Source organism: Pan troglodytes, chromosome 15, assembly GCF_028858775.2.
Source record: "Pan troglodytes isolate AG18354 chromosome 15, NHGRI_mPanTro3-v2.0_pri, whole genome shotgun sequence".
Taxonomy (NCBI): Eukaryota; Metazoa; Chordata; class Mammalia; order Primates; family Hominidae; genus Pan; species Pan troglodytes.
Genome location: NC_072413.2, coordinates 48184299 through 48202160, shown reverse-complemented (window position 1 = coordinate 48202160; position 17862 = coordinate 48184299). Strand labels below are relative to the sequence as shown.

The 17862-nt window shown below is 38.3% G+C and overlaps 1 protein-coding gene across 6 annotated transcripts in view; it reads left to right on the top strand.

Annotated features, from left to right (window-relative positions):
- SOS2 (SOS Ras/Rho guanine nucleotide exchange factor 2) overlaps positions 1–17862 on the top strand; it is a 112833-nt gene that overhangs the window by 46324 nt on the left and 48647 nt on the right. For 5 of the 6 annotated variants that reach the window (XM_016926049.4, XM_063793337.1, XM_063793335.1 and 2 more), the window contains 3 exons: positions 2753–2896; positions 4699–4809; positions 10755–10853. In XM_016926049.4, the coding sequence (XP_016781538.2) occupies positions 2753–2896; positions 4699–4809; positions 10755–10853 (354 nt within the window). The remainder of the gene's footprint in view (positions 1–2752; positions 2897–4698; positions 4810–10754; positions 10854–17862) is intronic. The other variant, XM_024348721.3, reaches the window with a different exon arrangement.

Below are 17862 nucleotides of genomic sequence, written 5' to 3'. Positions count from 1 at the left end.
AGGATTTTTTCCCCATACACCAAAGTAATTCTCCTGTGTACACCAACTAGGTGTCCTATAATTTAGCTCAATTTTGACATTATTTACCTGGAAATAGTGTCAGATCTCACAGATTAAGGACTCAGTCCCAACACGACTGTCTCACACTTCAGGCGCCAATTGAAAGTCCCAGGTTGTGAACTGTGCTCCGAACTGATCAGTTATAAATTGGAGTTCCCATGACCCCCTCCTTGGGTTCCATTAATTTGGTCGAACAGCTCACAGAAATCAGGGAAACACGTTTACCAGTTTATTATGAAGGACTTTAAAATGATACAGATGAAGAGATGGACAGGGCAAAGTATAGGGGCACAGAGTTTCCAAGCCCTCTCTGGGCAAGCCACCCTCCTAGCACCTCCACAAGGTCTGCAACCAGGAAGCTCATCAAGAATTTTTATGGAGCTTGATCTCTAGCCTCTCACCCCTGCCTTTTTTTTTTTTTTTTTTTGGAGACAGGGTCTGGCTCTGTTGCCCAGGCTTAAGTGCAGTGGCACCATCTTGGCTCACCATAACCTCTGCTTCCTGGGCTCAAGCAGATCCTCCAGCTTCAGCCTCCTGAGTAGCTGGGACTACAGGCACACACCACCCCACCCGACTAATTTTGTATTTTTTGTAGAGATGGGGTTTTGCCATGTTTCCCAGGGTCTTTCCCCAATTTTTTAGAGGTCAGTGGGTGGGGCTGAAAGTTGCAACCCTCTGATCCTTTTTCTTTTTCTCATGAGTCAGTTTGGTTTCAAGTAACCCTTCAATCCTCTAATCATCTGGTCTTTTTGGTGACTGGCCCTATCATGAGGTTATATAGGGGCCCTACTGTAAGTAACCTCATTAGCATAAACTCAGTATTTATCAAAGGTACTCATTATGAATAACAAAAGACATTATTATCACTCAGGATATTCTTAGCGTTTTAGGGGCTCTAAGACAGGAACCAGGGACAAAGACCAAAAATATGTTTCATATTATACCACATGTGGTGGAGCCAGGATCCAAGCTCAGGTCTGTCAGGTTCCAAAGCCCGTGATGTTTCCATTATAAGATGCCAGAGTGAATAATAGCTGGCCATAACCGGGATGGTCAGTCATATGATGTGTTTGTGTTCAGAGGGCTTGAACCTGTCTTATCCTAGATATATGGCTATCTGCCACATATGATGTTTTAGTCAGTGATAAGACTATAAATACCCATATATATGACAGTAGTCCTGTAAGATTATACTATATTTTTACTGTACCTTTTCTCTATATAGATATGTTTAGATACACAAATACTTAACATTGTGTTACAGTTACCTACAGTATTCCATACAGTAACATGCTGTACAGGTTTGTAGCCCAGGAGCAACAGGCTATACCTATATGGCCTAAATGTTGTTGTATATCATCTAGCCATGATATTTGCACAATGACAAAATCGCCTAACAGCGCATTTCTCAGAACATACCCCTGTCTTTAAGCAGTGCATGGCTGTAATTCACAGATGGGAGCTTGGATGAAATCTGTAATTCCTTCTCAGATCCAGGAGATGGGCCCTAAATTGTGAAACCAGATTGTAACAGGATTAGGAGTTATCTTCATTCTCATCCCAGCTCTTATCATTAATCTATAAGACTATATAGCCTAAGCTATAAGTAAAACCTAGGGCTCTGTAAGACCTTGATCAAGTCTTTTAGCATCTCAGCCAGTTTTAAAACACTCAAATGCCAGAATTCTTTATGTAAAAAGTAGCTTAGAATCATCCACAGTAGGAGGTTTTAGATTTAACAAAACTATCTAGAATCTATATTTTGTAGTATTTTTATTGTCTGTTATCCAAGAGATTTTTAAAATTCTCTTCCTGTTCATGATTGATTTTTACTGTCTTGGAATATATTAATTTGAGATTGAATGAAGATATACCCTTAACTCTTATATTGTTTCTTTTTTTTTTTTTTTGTACAAGCAAGTCTCTTTATTTCCAAAGTATGTTGACCTCTCCAACCCAAGTTAAAAGAATACACAGTATGATTCCATCTTTTAATATATTAACATCAAGATGTACATGTTTGAAAATGGTTGGAATTTTATACTGGAATAATGTATACTAAACTATTAATAGTTTCTACCTCTGAGGGTCATGGGTGTAAGGGGGGCATGAAAGTAAACATTCATATTTTACTCTCTCTGTCTTGTGTTTGAATCTTTTATAATGGGAGTGCATTCACATGTAATAACTTTTATTTTTACAAAGAATGAGTTTTCCCAAGAGCAAAATGCAAAAATTCTGCTATAGCTTGTTGACATTTAATGGAAATATATTGCTTTATATAATATATGAATTGTTCAGAAGTGATAATAGCTTTAATCATGCTCCCAATAAAAGATATGCTAGTTAAAGAAATTCTATAGTTTATTCCATAAATTTAAAAACATGTAGAAAACGAGTACCACCCATAAATTAAATGATGTATTTGGTGCAGGGCAGGTAAGCCCCAAAGTTGGGGCTTAGCTCGGGACAGTTCTTGGCTTTGTCTAAGAAAGAAGTCAAAGGCATGACAATGGTAGGAACCTCTGCTGAAGCGGCAGCGTACAGCAGCAGCAAAAGTACTGTTTCTTGTGGAGCAGGGCTATTCCATAGGCAGTGTGCCTCGAGTAGCCTATGTTGCTCTTTATATTTAGTAATTTTTAAGCAGAATTCTCAATCTCACATTTCTTAACCTTTCCTTCTCTTTTTTCAGGATATCGAAAAGATTTTTAGTAACATTTCAGATATACATGAATTGACTGTGAAACTTTTAGGTTTGATTGAAGACACAGTTGAAATGACTGATGAAAGCAGTCCTCATCCCTTAGCTGGCAGCTGTTTTGAAGATTTGGCAGAAGTAAGTTTACAAAACTACTTATATTCTCATTAAAGTCCTAAATGCTGTAGTAAGAAACTTAGAGATGAGTCTTGGCAACATAGTGAGACCCCATTTCCATAAAAAAGTAAAATAATTAGCCAGGCATGGTAGTGCCCATCTGTGGTCCCAGTGACTCAGGAGGCTGAGGTAGGAGGACTGCTTGAGCCTGGGAGATCAAGCCCATGATTGTGTCACTGCACTCCATCCTGGGCGACAGAGTGAGACCCTGTCTCCAAAACAAAAATTTTTTTTGTAAGATATTCTTTATGAAAATTAGAAGATACCACTGGCCATTATAAAAAGATATGTAAGATTTAACTGATAACAAACTAAAATCACATTGCCTATATAGTGACACTTTCTTTATAGTGTGTTTATGGCAATATTTATAGTGAAAGTTTATATACTAGAGTAGTATATAAACGAGTAGTAACATTTAGGTTTTTTTTTTTTTTTTTTTTTTTTTAGTGGTAAGTATATTCAAGATGAAGGAAGATACATTTTATTGACCATAGCTCTTTACCTTCTATGGATTTTAAACTTAAAGTTGGAAAGAAGCTTTATATTATTTTAATGTTTTCCAAAGTAAAAATCATTTTATCTTTTAAATGACTATAAAAATAATGTAGCTCATTGTAAAAATATTCAGAAAAATAGAGATATATAAATTAGATGAAAGTCACTTTATTTTATAACACCCAGAGATAACTTATCCTTATATATTTCTGTGCATACATACGAATGTAGGTGTGTTTGCAAAAATAGGATCCCACCATTTTATAACTTACTGTTTTTACTCTGTATATCATAAACATTGTCCATGTTAATGTATATACTTCAACACAATTTTTAAGTATAAATAATGCGATGTTATATGGAGACACCATAACATATTTTAACTATCTATTATCCATAGGTTGTAGAGTTTTTTCCTTTTTTTTTTTTTTTTGTTATTGTAAACAACACTGCAACAAACATACTTGCACTATGCCTTGATATTCTAATCTTTTTTTTTTTTTTTTTTGACACGGAGTCTCCCTCTGTCACCTAGGCTAGAGTGCAATGGCACAATCTCGTCTTACTGCAACCTCTGCCTCTCAGGTTCAAGCCATTCTCTTGCCTCAGCCTCCTGAGTAGCTGGGATTACAGGCGCCCGCCACCACGCCCAGCTAATTTTTTGTATTTTTAGTAGAGACGGTGTTCCTCTCTGTTGGCTAGGCTGGCCTCGAACTCCTGACCTCATGATCCGTCCACCTCGGCCTCCCAAAGTGCTGGGATTATAGGCGTGAGCCACCGCGCCCAGTCATATATTCTAGTCATTTTTAAGGATATATTCCTGGAAGTGGAATTGTAGTGCTACAGACTAGATACATTTTTAGAACTTCGAAACACTTTGCCACGTTCACTTCCAGCTAAGTAGTGTATGTAAGCTTCCTTCTTTCTTCACCCTTTCCCTTCACTAACTCGGTATTACCTTATTCTTTTTCTTTTTAATTCTTTTTTTCAAAATTTGTTTTGTTTTCATATAGGTTCTGCAGATATCCCATTCATTTTTGCCAGTCTAATGGGAAAAGAAATCTTTCTTCTTCTCTTTTTTCTTTTCATTTCTTTCTTTTCTTTTGAGACAGGGTTTCACTCTGTTGCTCAAGCTGGAATATAGTGGCACAATCATAGCTCACTGTAACCTCGAACTCCTGGGATCAAGTGATAATAATCTGTACCATAATGGTAGAAAATATATTCTTTTAAACCTAATGCTTTTTCTCTTTTTAAAAAAATAGGAGCAAGCATTTGATCCTTATGAAACATTATCACAGGACATTCTTTCACCAGAGTTTCATGAACATTTCAATAAATTAATGGCCAGACCTGCAGTTGCTCTACACTTTCAGGTAAACTTAAATTGAAGGTTTTTTTTTTTTTTTTTTATAAAGCAAATAAATATCTCACTATTTTATCCTTCAAATATTTGTAATTCTGGAATCCTCGTAATCCTTCAAATCTTGTTCATTCTAAACCTGTTTTGGATTATCTTCTGTTTTCTCTCTGGAGCTCTGTCTGTTCTTATTGTAGAAATCTTTTATAGTACAACATCACGAATACTGAATGACCAGAAGAATTTGGCACATACTAGATCTGGGGTATAAAGATGAATTTGGCCGGGTGCAGTGACTCATGCCTATAATCGCAGCATTTTGGGAGGCCAAGACAGGTGGATCACTTGAGGTCAGGAGTTTGAGACCAGCCTGGCCAACATGGTGAAACCCTGTCTCGACTAAAATTGCACAAGTTAGCTGGGCGTGGTGGCAAGCTCCTGTAATCCCAGCTACTCAGGAGGCTAAGGCAGGAGAATCACTTGAACCCGGAAGGCGGAGGTTGCAGTGAGCCGAGATCGCGCCACTGCACTCCAGCTTGGGTGGAATAGTGAGACTCTGTCTCAAAAAAAATAAAATAAAATAAATAAAAAATAAAGATGAATCTGGAGTGTGATTTCAGGATTATGTTCCCTATAGGAGGAAGATTTGGAGAAATCTTAAAAAGTTGAGATAACCTCAACCTCCTATGTACTCATACTGATTTTTCTATGAGGCCTACAATTTAAAGGAGATAAATACTGTATTGAGGGAGAGTATGCAAGTTAGTTGGTTCAGGAATACACTTAGATAAAATGAAAATAAGTGGAGAGATACAAATAAAATTTTATTTTTACTATCTCAACACTAACAACAAAAGTTATGTTGGCATAGGTAATACTTGGCTAAATATGTAAAACTTCTACATCTAAACTGACTTTTCCAGCCAGACGTGGTGGCTCTTGCCTGTAATCCCAGCACTTTGGGAGGCTAAGGTCAGAGGATTGCTTGGACCCAGGTGTTTGAGACCAGCCTGGGCAAAATAGGGAGACCTCATCTCTACAAAATATAAAAACTTAGCCGAGCGTGGTGGTATGCACCTGTGGCATGCCAGGAGAATTGCTTGAGCCTGGGAGGTCAAGGCTGCAATGAGTCATGATCACGCCACTGCACTCCAGCCTTGGGTACAGAGTGAGACCCAGTCTCAAAAAAAATAAAAATAAAAAATAAACTGGCTTTTACCCCTTGACGTTTGAATATGGTAAAAATCCTTATCGTCCTAAAACAAACAAGCAAACAAATGAACAAACCTTTCTTCACTCTAGTAGAATAATTAACTAGAGTGAAGAAAGTTTTTTCATTTCCTCTCTCATTTTTTATTTGCAGCCAATTGTCTTTATATTATTTTTTACCATTCTTTATGAAAACACTACCATGTATGTTTTAATCAGGATATAAATTGCCTTTGACAAGTAACTTAATTGCCAAATCCAGTGGATATTTTTATTTCACACTTATGTCTGTAGTATTTGTTACTGCTCTTATCTCTCGGTTCCTGTATACCTGAAGGCTGGGCGTGATGTCTCATGCCTGTAATCCCAGCACTTTGGGAGGCTGAGGTGGGTGGATCAGATCACCTGAGGTCAGGAGTTCCGGACCAGCCTTGCCAACCTGGCGAAACCCTGTCTCTACTAAAAAATGCAAAAATTAGCTGGGTGTGATGGCATGCACCTGTAATCCCAGCTACTCAGTAGGCTGAGGCAGGAGAATTGCTTGAACCCGGGAGGCGGAGGTTGCAGTGAGCCGAGATCGTGCCACTACACTCCAGCCTAGGTGACAGAGCAAGACCCTGTCTCCAAAAAAAAAAAATACATAATATATATATATATATACACACACACACACTAGCGGGCATGGTGGTGCACGCCTATAGTTCTAGCTACTACAGAGGCAGAGGCAGGAGGATCACTTGGAGGCAGGAGGATCACTTGAACCCAGGAGGTGGGGGTTGCAGTGAGCCGAGATTGCAACACTGCACTCAAGCCTGGGCTACAGAGTGAGACTCTGTCTCAACAAAAAAAAGAAAAAGAAGACTGAGACTGGGTGATTTATAAAGAAAAGAGATTTAATTGGCTCAGAGTTCCACAGGCTCTACAGGAAGCACGGCTGGGGAGGCCTCAGGAAACTTACGATCATGGCGGAAGCCAAAAGGGAAGCAGACACGTCTTCACATGGTCAAAGCAGGAGGAAGGAGCAGGGAGGTGCCACACACTTTTTAACAACCAGATCTCCTGAGAACTCTATTACAAGAACAGCATTAAAGGAAGAAATCCACCCCCATGATCCAGTTACCTCCCACTAGGCCCCACCTCCAAAATTGGGGATTACAGTTGAACATGAGATTTGGACAGGGACACAAAATCAAACCATATCAGCTCCTATGATACTACATGTTCCCAATTTTCGTCTTCTCTGATTTCTTCTTCTAAGGCTCTTAATTATTATAGCTATTATCCAACTTCTGTTATCAGCCCCTGTTTTTCTGTTCTGTGCTCTCCTTGGGTGACTTCATGTCTATATACTGGTGACTTCTTATTTGTATTTCCAGGCCATCACTTTTAAGCACTGTGTACATATGTGTATGTATCTACACACTTTCATATAACCAGCTGCCTTGAATTGATGCACTTGGATACCCTAAACGCACTTCAAATATGACATGTTTAAAACTGAACTTACCATCTTCTCCCTGCCTTCTGTACTATAAATTCCCATTGTTTATTATCTTCCACTTCTCTACTGTCAAAAATTTGTTATCATGGAATACAAATTATACTTAATTCTCAAAATTACTTCAAGAGAGGAATATTTTTAAAGTTAACTCATATATTCATATAAAGTATGCATTAAATACACAGTCTATAAGAACTTTGGATACTCATTAAAAGCACTCAACACATTTCTTGTTTCAGTCCTATTTTATTAGGAATTTTTGCTGTGGAATTTGAATGTTAAAGGGCCCAGTTATTAATAAAGCTGTCATCCTAGATATTCAGTGAAATTGGAAGAGTTAGATGAAATCCTTTTTCGGGCCAAACTCAATTGTTTTAACTTAAAAAAAAATTCATTCAGTTTCAGATAAAATAATGCTTCCTTAATAAAACTAAAAACAAAAAGCATCTTTAGAAGCTGTGTAGCGTACTTTATTTATTTATTTATTTAGAGACAGGGTCTCACTCTGTTGCCCAGGCTGGAGTACAGTGGCACAATCTCAGTTCATTGCAACCTCCGCCTCCCGGGTTCAAGCGATTCTCCTGCCTTAGCCTCTTGAGTGACTGAGACTACAAGTGTGGACCACCACACCTGGCTAATTTTGGTATTTTTTTGGTAGAGACAGAGTTTCACCATATTGGCTAGGCTGTTCTGTTGACCATAAGGCACCATACCTGGACTGTATAGCAGACTGAAAAAAATAAGATTTGAAGTTAGAAATTAAGGCTTTGGGCCAATTAATAGTTTTTGTTTGTTTGTTTGCGGCGGAATCTCGCTCTTTCACCCAGGCTGGAGTGCAGTGGCGCGATCTTGGCTCACTGCAACCTCTGCCTCTTGGGTTTAAGGAGTCCTCCTGCCTCAGCCTCCTAAGTAGCTGGGACTACAGGCGCATGCCACCACACCTGGCTAATTTTTGTATTTTTAGTAGAGATGGGGTTTCCCCATGTTGGCCAGGCTGTTCTCAAACTCTTGACTTCAGGTGATCCTCCTGACTCAGCCTCCCAAAGTGCTGGGATTACAGGCGTGAGCCATCACGCCCAGCCCCAGTTAATGGTTGTGTTACCTTGAGCAATTCACTTAATCTCTGAGACTCAGTTTGCTCATTTGTAAAATGGTGATCATAATAATATATACCTCTTATAGTTATTAGGAAATTAAATGGTAATGTATATATAAAGCATAAGCATAATGTTTGATGTGTATTAAATACTCAAATGTAGCTCCTGTTATTATCAGAGGACTCCTTACACTGTAAATACATGCTACAAAAATTTTAGAATGCACTTTATCAGGCATTTTAGTACAAATTAGCAAAACAGTTGATCTTGTAGACTAATTTTGAAGTTTCATATTGGTTCCAGTTCAAGCACTGTATGTAAAATATCCAGAGTAATTCACTATATTAATTAGTTTAATGCTGTCTTAGTCTATTCAGGCTGCTCTAATAAAATATCATAAACTGGATGGCTTATAAACAATAGAAATTTACTTCTCACAGTTCACATTTAGGAAGTCCCATATCAAGAGGCTAACAGATTTGGTGTCTAGTTTGGTGCCCTAGTGAGGGTTTGCTCTTCTGGTTCATAGATGGTGCTTTCTTGTTGTGTCCTCACATGATGGATAGCACAAACAAGCTCCCTTAGGCCCCTTTTATAAGGGCACTAACCCCGTTCACAGGGGCTCTGCCCTCATATCCTAATCACCTCCTAAAGGCCCCATCTCTTAATACTGTTGCATTGGGGATTAGGTTTCAATATATGACTTTTGAGGGAACACAAACATTCAGATCATAACAAATGTGAAAATGAATTAATCTTTAGGAAAATTGGTGGCACTTTTTGTGTATCCTAGTAAGAAGTTTGGTTACTGGGTAATAAGTCTGTTGAAAAGATTATAATTTAACAAAATGTGAAAATTATGGGAATATTTATGAAGATTTTTTTAAAGCAGCATATCAGATTCTTTCTCACATTTTATATTGGTGTGGTTGGTGTTTTTCTTATGGGGAGAAATACTAGTAAGTCAACTATATAGACATTTAAAATTAACATGAGTTAAATCCATTATAAATTTTAGAAAACCATTTATTCTACAGTAGTTTCCAAAACTGGGGTATACCTATCCCAAGCTATACACTAAGATTTTTCAGGATATATAAAGGCACAGAGAGCTTTAAGGGAATCTGTTTCTAGTCTTCGGAGATCTTGTTTATGTTTTTTGCATTGTCTTTTCCAAAGTCTGTTACTTGTTACCTTTTGCTGTTATGTATTTCCCATTATGCATTGATCCAAGATGTAAAAACCTCTAGGGCACCAAACAGGGAAAAAAAAAAAAAAAAGTATTACTCCTATTGGAGAGTTCACTGAGTACAAAGCAAAAGAGTTCACAAAAGAATGTTATAGGGGGATGATAGTAAAAATTCTTGGTAGCCAAAATGTCATATCTATCTATGTTATGTCATATCTATCTGTCTAAGAATTAAGAAGTGATATGGTTATCACAAAGATTTATATTAACCTTATTGTAAGTACTTCATCATCATTTGGGATAAAGAAGAGGAGAAGCTTGTAAAGTTCTCATACCTTGATGTAATATGTTAGAAGCAGTTGTAGTTTCCTCCAGAGGCTTCTAATCCTCGAGACCATGACATTAATAATGTTTGTTTGAATTTAACAATAAAGTTTGACTTCTGACAAACTGAGTCTGATGTTGCTGTTTGACAGTGAAGATCAACTTTGTCAATTAAGTTGTATGACAGACGTTTTTCATAAGTGAGCTAAATCTGAAATTTATTCAATTATTGTTTGGTGAAATACTTATAAATCACATTTACAGTATACAGCATTCCCTGAAATGCATCTTTTGTAACTATTTAAATTTAAAACATTTTAAAATTGTGCAGGAGAGTACATAGCTTTTCAGAATTCCTTTAGGGTATATGGAAGCCAGAACATAAGCTGTAGAGGATTATTGTGAAAGCTATTTTAGCCATATAAAAGAAAATTAATGTATATATTTCTCTAATAACTTAAAGGAGGAAAGGGAGAAAAGAACAACTTGATAGCACTTCAGTTTCAATATAGAGTATGCATTCTGTTGTAGTTTTGATAAGTCTGTATCTCAAATTTTTAGTAGCCGTTTCTGTTAGGCACTGCTGTTGCATATCCTTGATGTCAGAGACATACATACTGTGATATCTTTTTGCTTTGCAGTCCATTGCTGATGGTTTTAAAGAGGCAGTTCGTTATGTCCTTCCACGTCTTATGCTGGTGCCAGTGTATCACTGTTGGCACTACTTTGAGTTACTAAAGGTAAGATTTTATAACAGAATCTCAAAGTACTTATCTAATAGAAGAGTTTACTTTTTAAAATTAATTTTGGAGACACACAGTACCAGTCTTTTAATTCTTATTTTAGGTAAGTAATTAATAATTTTTATATGTAACATTGCTCTAAATTTCTATCTTGTTATCTTATAAAGGAAATAACTTTTGAAGTTAATATTTTTTTCTGTGCAGTGTTGTATTCTTCCTCTCTTAGCTGGGACCCAAGCAACACATTAAAAATATATATATAACTTTAAAAAAATGACTGTCTTCTCTATTTTAATTAACTAGCCAACCACTAGTCCTGGTCACATTGGCTAAGAGGGTTTGGAGGCTAGTGATTAATTGGTGGCAAAAGTAGCTGTGGCTTAGGATGAGTCAGGCCATTATAGTCAATGACCTGATCTTAAATGCAGACCTAGTAGCAAGGATTTTTAAAAAGCAATCATCTAGGTAGGGGAAAATTTTTTTTAAATTATATGGTCAAACCAGCATTTTTAAATGTTGGCCAATATTAGAGGGCAACTCTAAGGCTAATGATAGGACTTCTAATAAGACATGAACCTTATTTTTAAAAATTTAGGCATCCAAATATATGCTTATATATTATTCATATGAAGCCTGCATATCTTTTGATGAGTTCTTTATAGATCCATTAGTATCCATGGAGACTTACACAATGAAGTTGCTCATCTATTTGTGGATAAAAGCTGACTACTGCCGGGCGCGGTGGTTCACGCCTGTAATCCCAGCACTTTGGGAGGCCGAGGAGGGTGGATCATGAGGTCAGGAGATCGAGACCATCCTGGCTAACATGGTGAAACCCCGTCTCTACTAAATGTACAAAAAATTAGCCGGGCGTGATGGCAGGCGCCTGTAGTCCCAGCTACTTGAGAGGCTGAGGCAGGAGAATGGTGTGAACCCGGGAGACGGAGCTTGCAGTGAGCCGAGATCGTGCCACAGAGCGACAGAGCGACAGAGCGAGACTCCGTCTCAAAAAAATAAAAATAAAAAAAAAGCTGGCTACCTCCAGCATCAAATGCTATGGGTAGTAGCACTCCATAAAAAATAACTTAAAAAAGAGATAAGTATTCATTAGAAATAATCATATATATTCCTTGCCTAGACGCCTACAAGGTATACATAGAATTATTATGGCTTTTATTTTAATGTTACTACCATGGATTAGATGGAAAAAGTCGTAACCGTCTATCTAAACCAACGATGTGGTATCCTAAAGGAGAGGTACAAAATAATCAAGCAGAAAGATACTTTACTTCTAAAGAGCAGTAAAAAAGTTGGAAGCTGGGCATGGTGGCCACAAGCCTATAGTCCCACCTACTTGGGAGGCTGAGGATAGGAGGATCACATGAGGTCAGGAGTTCAAGGCCAGCCTGAGCAACATAGCAAGACCCTGTTAAAGAAAAAAAAAATTGAGAAAGAACATTTTACTGAGCAAGATATGTGGGAATTACAGTTGAAAATGGGCCATAATCTGAAAGTAGACAGAAGTTCTTAGATGTTAGCTAGAGTCAGTGAAAATCAGTAGCAGTAATAGAGAGAAATGAATGGATTGTCACTAGAAAATCTCCATCTCTCACGTGCTCACTTTGGTAATCACTCCTACCTTTAAAAGATCAACAGAAATTGTGTAAGGAATTAGAAATGGGAAAAGAAACACTCATTGATGAGTACTCATGCTTGTCCAAAGGCAGCAGATACTCTTTATTACTAGGTAGTAGTAATTTTGGGCTTCAAAGAATGAATAAAGAGAGCCAGGTGCGGTGGCTCATGCCTGTAATCCCAGCACTTTAGGAGTCCAAGGGGGAGGGAATGACTTGAGGCTAGGAGTTTGAGACCAGTCTGGCCAACATGGCGAAATCATGTTTTTAGTCTCTACTAAAAATACAAAAATTAGCTAGGGGTGGTGGCACATGCCTGTAATCCCAGCTACTCAGGAGGCTGAGGCAGGAGACAGCTTGGGCAACAGAGCGAGACTCCATCTCAAAAAAAAAAAAAAAAGAATGAATAAAGAGAAACTACCCATGTCTGATCAATGAAACTGTAACCGTTAGAATAAATATGGAATATACTCAGTTTTAATTAATGCACAGCAACAACAAGAACAAATAGAAATGTGGAATGGAAAGACAAGCCTTAGAAGAGATTAGAAATGGCAAACGATTTGAATCACTTCACAAAACAGGATATCCAAAATGGCAGTAAACGTGTATTCAAACTTATTAATAGTCAAGGAAATGCAGTTAAAACCACAGGATACCATTACATACACATCAGATTACAGAAATTTGAAAGTCTGAAAATATCCATAAACAGCAGCATGAACTATTTGCATTCTGTTAGGAATGTAAACTGTATAACCCACTTTGGAAAACTGCTTGGCATTACCTTTTAAATTAAAAAATATGTATACTGTCTGACTAGGCAATTCCACCCTTGAATATATACTCTAAAGAAACAAAACGCAGGCAAATGTATACCAAGAGAAATGTACAAGAAAGTCTGTAGCAGGTGTCAGTAATAGCAAATCCTGTTTGCCAACCAGAAAAGGGTAAATAAATTGTGGTTCATTCAGATAATGAAAGAAACTTACACTAGAACAATACACAACGTCAATGACGCTTACAAATAAACTTTGAGAGATGATAATATTTCATTGGTGTGTTATACCATATTTTATTTATCCATTCATCTGTTGATAGACCAGTGAATTTTTTTTTTTTTTTTTTTGAGATGGAATTTTGCTCTGTCGCCTGGCTGGAGTGCGGTGGCATGATCTCGGGTCACTGCAACCTCTGCCCCCTGGGTTCAAGCAATTCTCCTGCCTCAGCCTCCTGAGTAGCTGGGACTACAGGTGCATGTCACCACGCCCAGCTAATTTTTGTATTTTTAGTATAGACAGGGTTTCACCATGTTGGCCAGGATGGACTCAATCTCTTGACCTCATGATCTGTCTATCTTGGCCTCCCGAGGTGCTGGGATTACAGGGGTGAGCCACCGTGCCTGGCTGACTGTTGGATTTTTTTCTACCTTTTGGTTACTATAAATAATGCTTCTGTGAATGTGAGTGTACAAATATGTCTTTGAGACCTTGCTTTGAATTATTTTATGTATATACCCAGGAGTGGAATGGATGGATCGTATGGTAATGTTATCTTTAATTTTTTGAGTAACTACTACACTGTTTTTCATAGTAATGGCACCATTTTACATTCCTACCAACAGTGCACAGGGTTCTGATTTCTCCACATCTTTACCAAACCATGTTAATTTCTTTTTCTTTTTCTTTTTTTTTTTTTTTTTTTTGAGATGGAGTTTCACTCTTGTTGCCCCGGCTGGAGTGCAATGGCACGATCTTGGCTCACTGCAACGTCCGCCTCCCAGGTTCAAGCGGTTCTCCTGCCTCAGCTTCCCGAGTAGCTGGGATTACAGGCGCCTGTCACCACACCCAGCTAATTTTTTGTATTTTTAGTAGAGACAGGGTTTCACTATGTTGGCCAGGCTGGTCTCGAACTCCTGACCTCAGGCAATCCACCTGCCTCGTCCTCCCAAAGTGCTGGGATTACAGGCGTGAGCCACCCTGCCTGGCCTGTTTTTTTTTTTTTTTTAATAATAGTCATCCTAATGGATATGAGGTGGTATCTCATTGTGGTTTTGATTTTAATTTTCCTAATGACTAGTAATGTTGAGTATCTTTTATATACTTGTTAACTATTTGTATATCATCTATTTTATTGTGTTGTTTTTGGGACAGGGTCTTGCTCTGTTACCCAGGCTGGAATGCAGTGATACAATCATGGCTTACTGCAGCCTTGACCTCCTGGGCTCAGGCGACCCTCCCACGTAGCTAGGACTACGGATGTGTGCTACCACGCCCAGCTAATTTTTAAATTTTTTGTAGAGATAGAGTCTCACCATGTTGCCTAGGCTGGTCTTGAACTCCTAGTCTCAAGCAATCTGCATGCCTCAGTTTTCCAAAGTCCTGGGATTACAGGCATGAGCCACCATACCTGGCTATATTTTTTTTCTTTGGATATAAGAATTATGTTATAAAGTTACTTATAAATCAAGAAGTGATTTTTTTCTTTTCCTTCTTGCATGAAGATTGAATTATATGTTAAGATAATAATCTAAAATTATGTTTAAAAAGCAGTTTGTAGAAATTTATCTAAAATTTATCTTAGAAAGTGGGGTAAGGTGCCTCATGCTTATAATCTCAGCGCTTTGGGAGGCCAAGGTGAGAAGGTCACTTGAGCCCAGGAGTTCAAGACCAGCCTGGGCAACAAAGTGAGACCTTGTCTCTACAAAAAAAAAAAAAAAAAATCAGATTAGCTGGACATAGTGGTGCATGCCTGTGGTCCCGGCTACTAGGGAGGCTGAGGCAGGAGGATTGCTTGAGTCCAGGAGGTCAAGGCTGCAGTGAGCCATGTTTGCGTCAGTACACTCCAGCCTAGATGACAGAGTGAAACCCTGTCTTAAAAGTAAATGAATAAATAAACAAAATTTATCTGAGAAGAAAAATGAAAACAGTAGTTTGTGATGAACCTTATGGGGCTTAAATTTGAAAAGAACAAAAAAGTATTATCTATAAAGTGAATATATTATAGATATATATTCTATATATCTGCCATGAGTTAACTATATATATGTAACAATATATATTGCCATGCAATATAAATTGTTGCATGGCAACAATAATATAACATTGTTCCAACAATGTATATAACAATATATATTGCCATGAGTAACAATAAATCAACAATGTACTTTGTTTGTTTTTTGAGGCACGGTCTCACTCTGTCATCCAGGCTGGAGTGCAGTGGTGCGATCTTGGCTCACTGCAACCTCTGCCTCCCAGGTTCAAGTGATTCTCCTGTCTCAGCCTCCCAAGTAGCTGAGATTACAGGCGACCGCCACCACACCCAGCTGATTTTTCTATTTTTTTTAGTAGAGATGGGGTTTCACCATGTTGGCCAGGCTGGTCTCAAACTCCTGACCTCAAGTGATCCACCTGCCTTCGGCCTCCCAAAGTGCTGGGATTGCAGGTGTGAGCCACTGTGCCTGGCCTGTTTGTTTGTTTTTTTTATTTTTATTTTTATTTTTTTTGAGATGGAGTCCCACTCTGTCGCCCAGGCTGGAGTGCAATGGTGCAGGCTCGGCTTACTGCAACCTCCACCTCCCAGGTTTAAACGATTCTCTTGCTTCAGCCTCCTGAGTAGCTGAGATTACAGATGCGTGCTACCATGCCTGGCTAATTTTTTTTTGTATTTTTAGTAGAGACGGGGTTTCACCATGTTGGTCAGGCTAGTCTCAAACTCCTGACCTCAAATGATCCGCCTGCCTTGGCCTCCCAAACTGCTGGGATTACAGGCGTGAGCCACTGCACCAGGCCTAACAATGTACTTTGAAATAATTTTAGGTAACTATATATGGTATCCTCTAATTTCTTGTCATATAGTTGTTTTTCCGTCTTGTTTTATCATAAATCTGATTTTGGAAAATAAAAAATAATATTTAAACACTAAATCCAAGAATAAATCTCTCTTGGTATATCACCAAAGCAGATACTTTAAAACAGTGGGTTAAAACTGTTCCAGGATTGTGTTTTCTACTACTAAAGGGATGTAATAACCTTTGAGTCACACTAGTCCAGCCTTCTTTCTTATGATTCTCATCCCAAAGTAGGCTTAACATGAGACAGAATTTATTTTGGATGAGTACTGAGCCAAAACAGTATCACGAAACGGCATTCTATAGAATGGGAAAATATTTGTAAATTATATATCTGATAAAAGATTCTTATCCAGAATACATAAAGAACTCCTACAACTCAACAACAAAAACAAGCTGACTAAAAAAATGAGCAAAGGACTTAGACATTTCTCTAAGAAGGTATATAGGCGAGGCACGGTGGCTCATGTCTGTAATCCCAGCACTTTGGGAGGCTGAGGTGAAAGGATGGCATGAACCCAGGAGTTTGAGACCAGCCTGGGCAATATAGTGAGACCTCATCTCTACAAAAATTTTTAAAATTAGCTGAGCGTGGTAATGCATGCCAGTAGTCACAGCTACTTGTGAGACTGAGATGAGGGGATCACTTGAGCCCAGGAATTGGAGGCTGTAATAAACTGAGATCACACCACGGCACTCCAGCCTGGGCAAGAGAGCAAGACCTTATCTCAGAAAATAATCTATGTCTGTCGTTTTTTACTAAGGACATGTTAACTCTCTCATTTCAGAACTGGTTTATTCAAAGGCAAGTAATGTTCTCTTACTCTCCTAACTCCCTGGTCATTCCTTGGAAATTTAGTAATGGAAAGAATAAAAATTATTCTCTCTCAAGAGGAATTAATTTAGTTTAAAGCTTAACAGGAAAACTTAGTAATAACTTCAATGAGGTTCATTGAGGAAGATCAACCAGTATTTCAATATGAAACAATTGAGTTTATAGGTAATATTTTTTTACCTTTTACTTTGAAAAACAGAAAAAAGTTACAGAAACAGTGGTGAGCACCCTTCACCTGGACTCACCTTTTTTTTCTTTTTTTTTTTTGAGACAGAGTCTCACTCTGTCACCCAGGCTGGAGTGCAGTGGTGAGATCTCGGCTCACTACAACCCCCACCTCCTGGGTTCAAGCAATTCTCCCACATCAGCCTCCCAAGTAGCTGGGATTACAGGTGCACACCACCACGCCATTCTAATTTTTGTATTGTTTGGTAGAGACTGGGTTTCACCATGTTGGCCAGGCTGGTCTCAAACTCCTGATTTCAGGTGATCCTCCTGCCTCAGCCTCCCAAAGTGCTGGGATTACAGGTGTGAGTCATTGCGCCTGGCTACCAGTTGTTAACATTATGCAACATTTGCTTGTTATCATTCCTGTTTTTTTTAGACAGAGTCTCACTCTTGTCGCCCAGGCTGGAGTGCAGTGGCCCATTCATGGCTTACTGCAGCCTTGACTTCCCAGGCTCAATC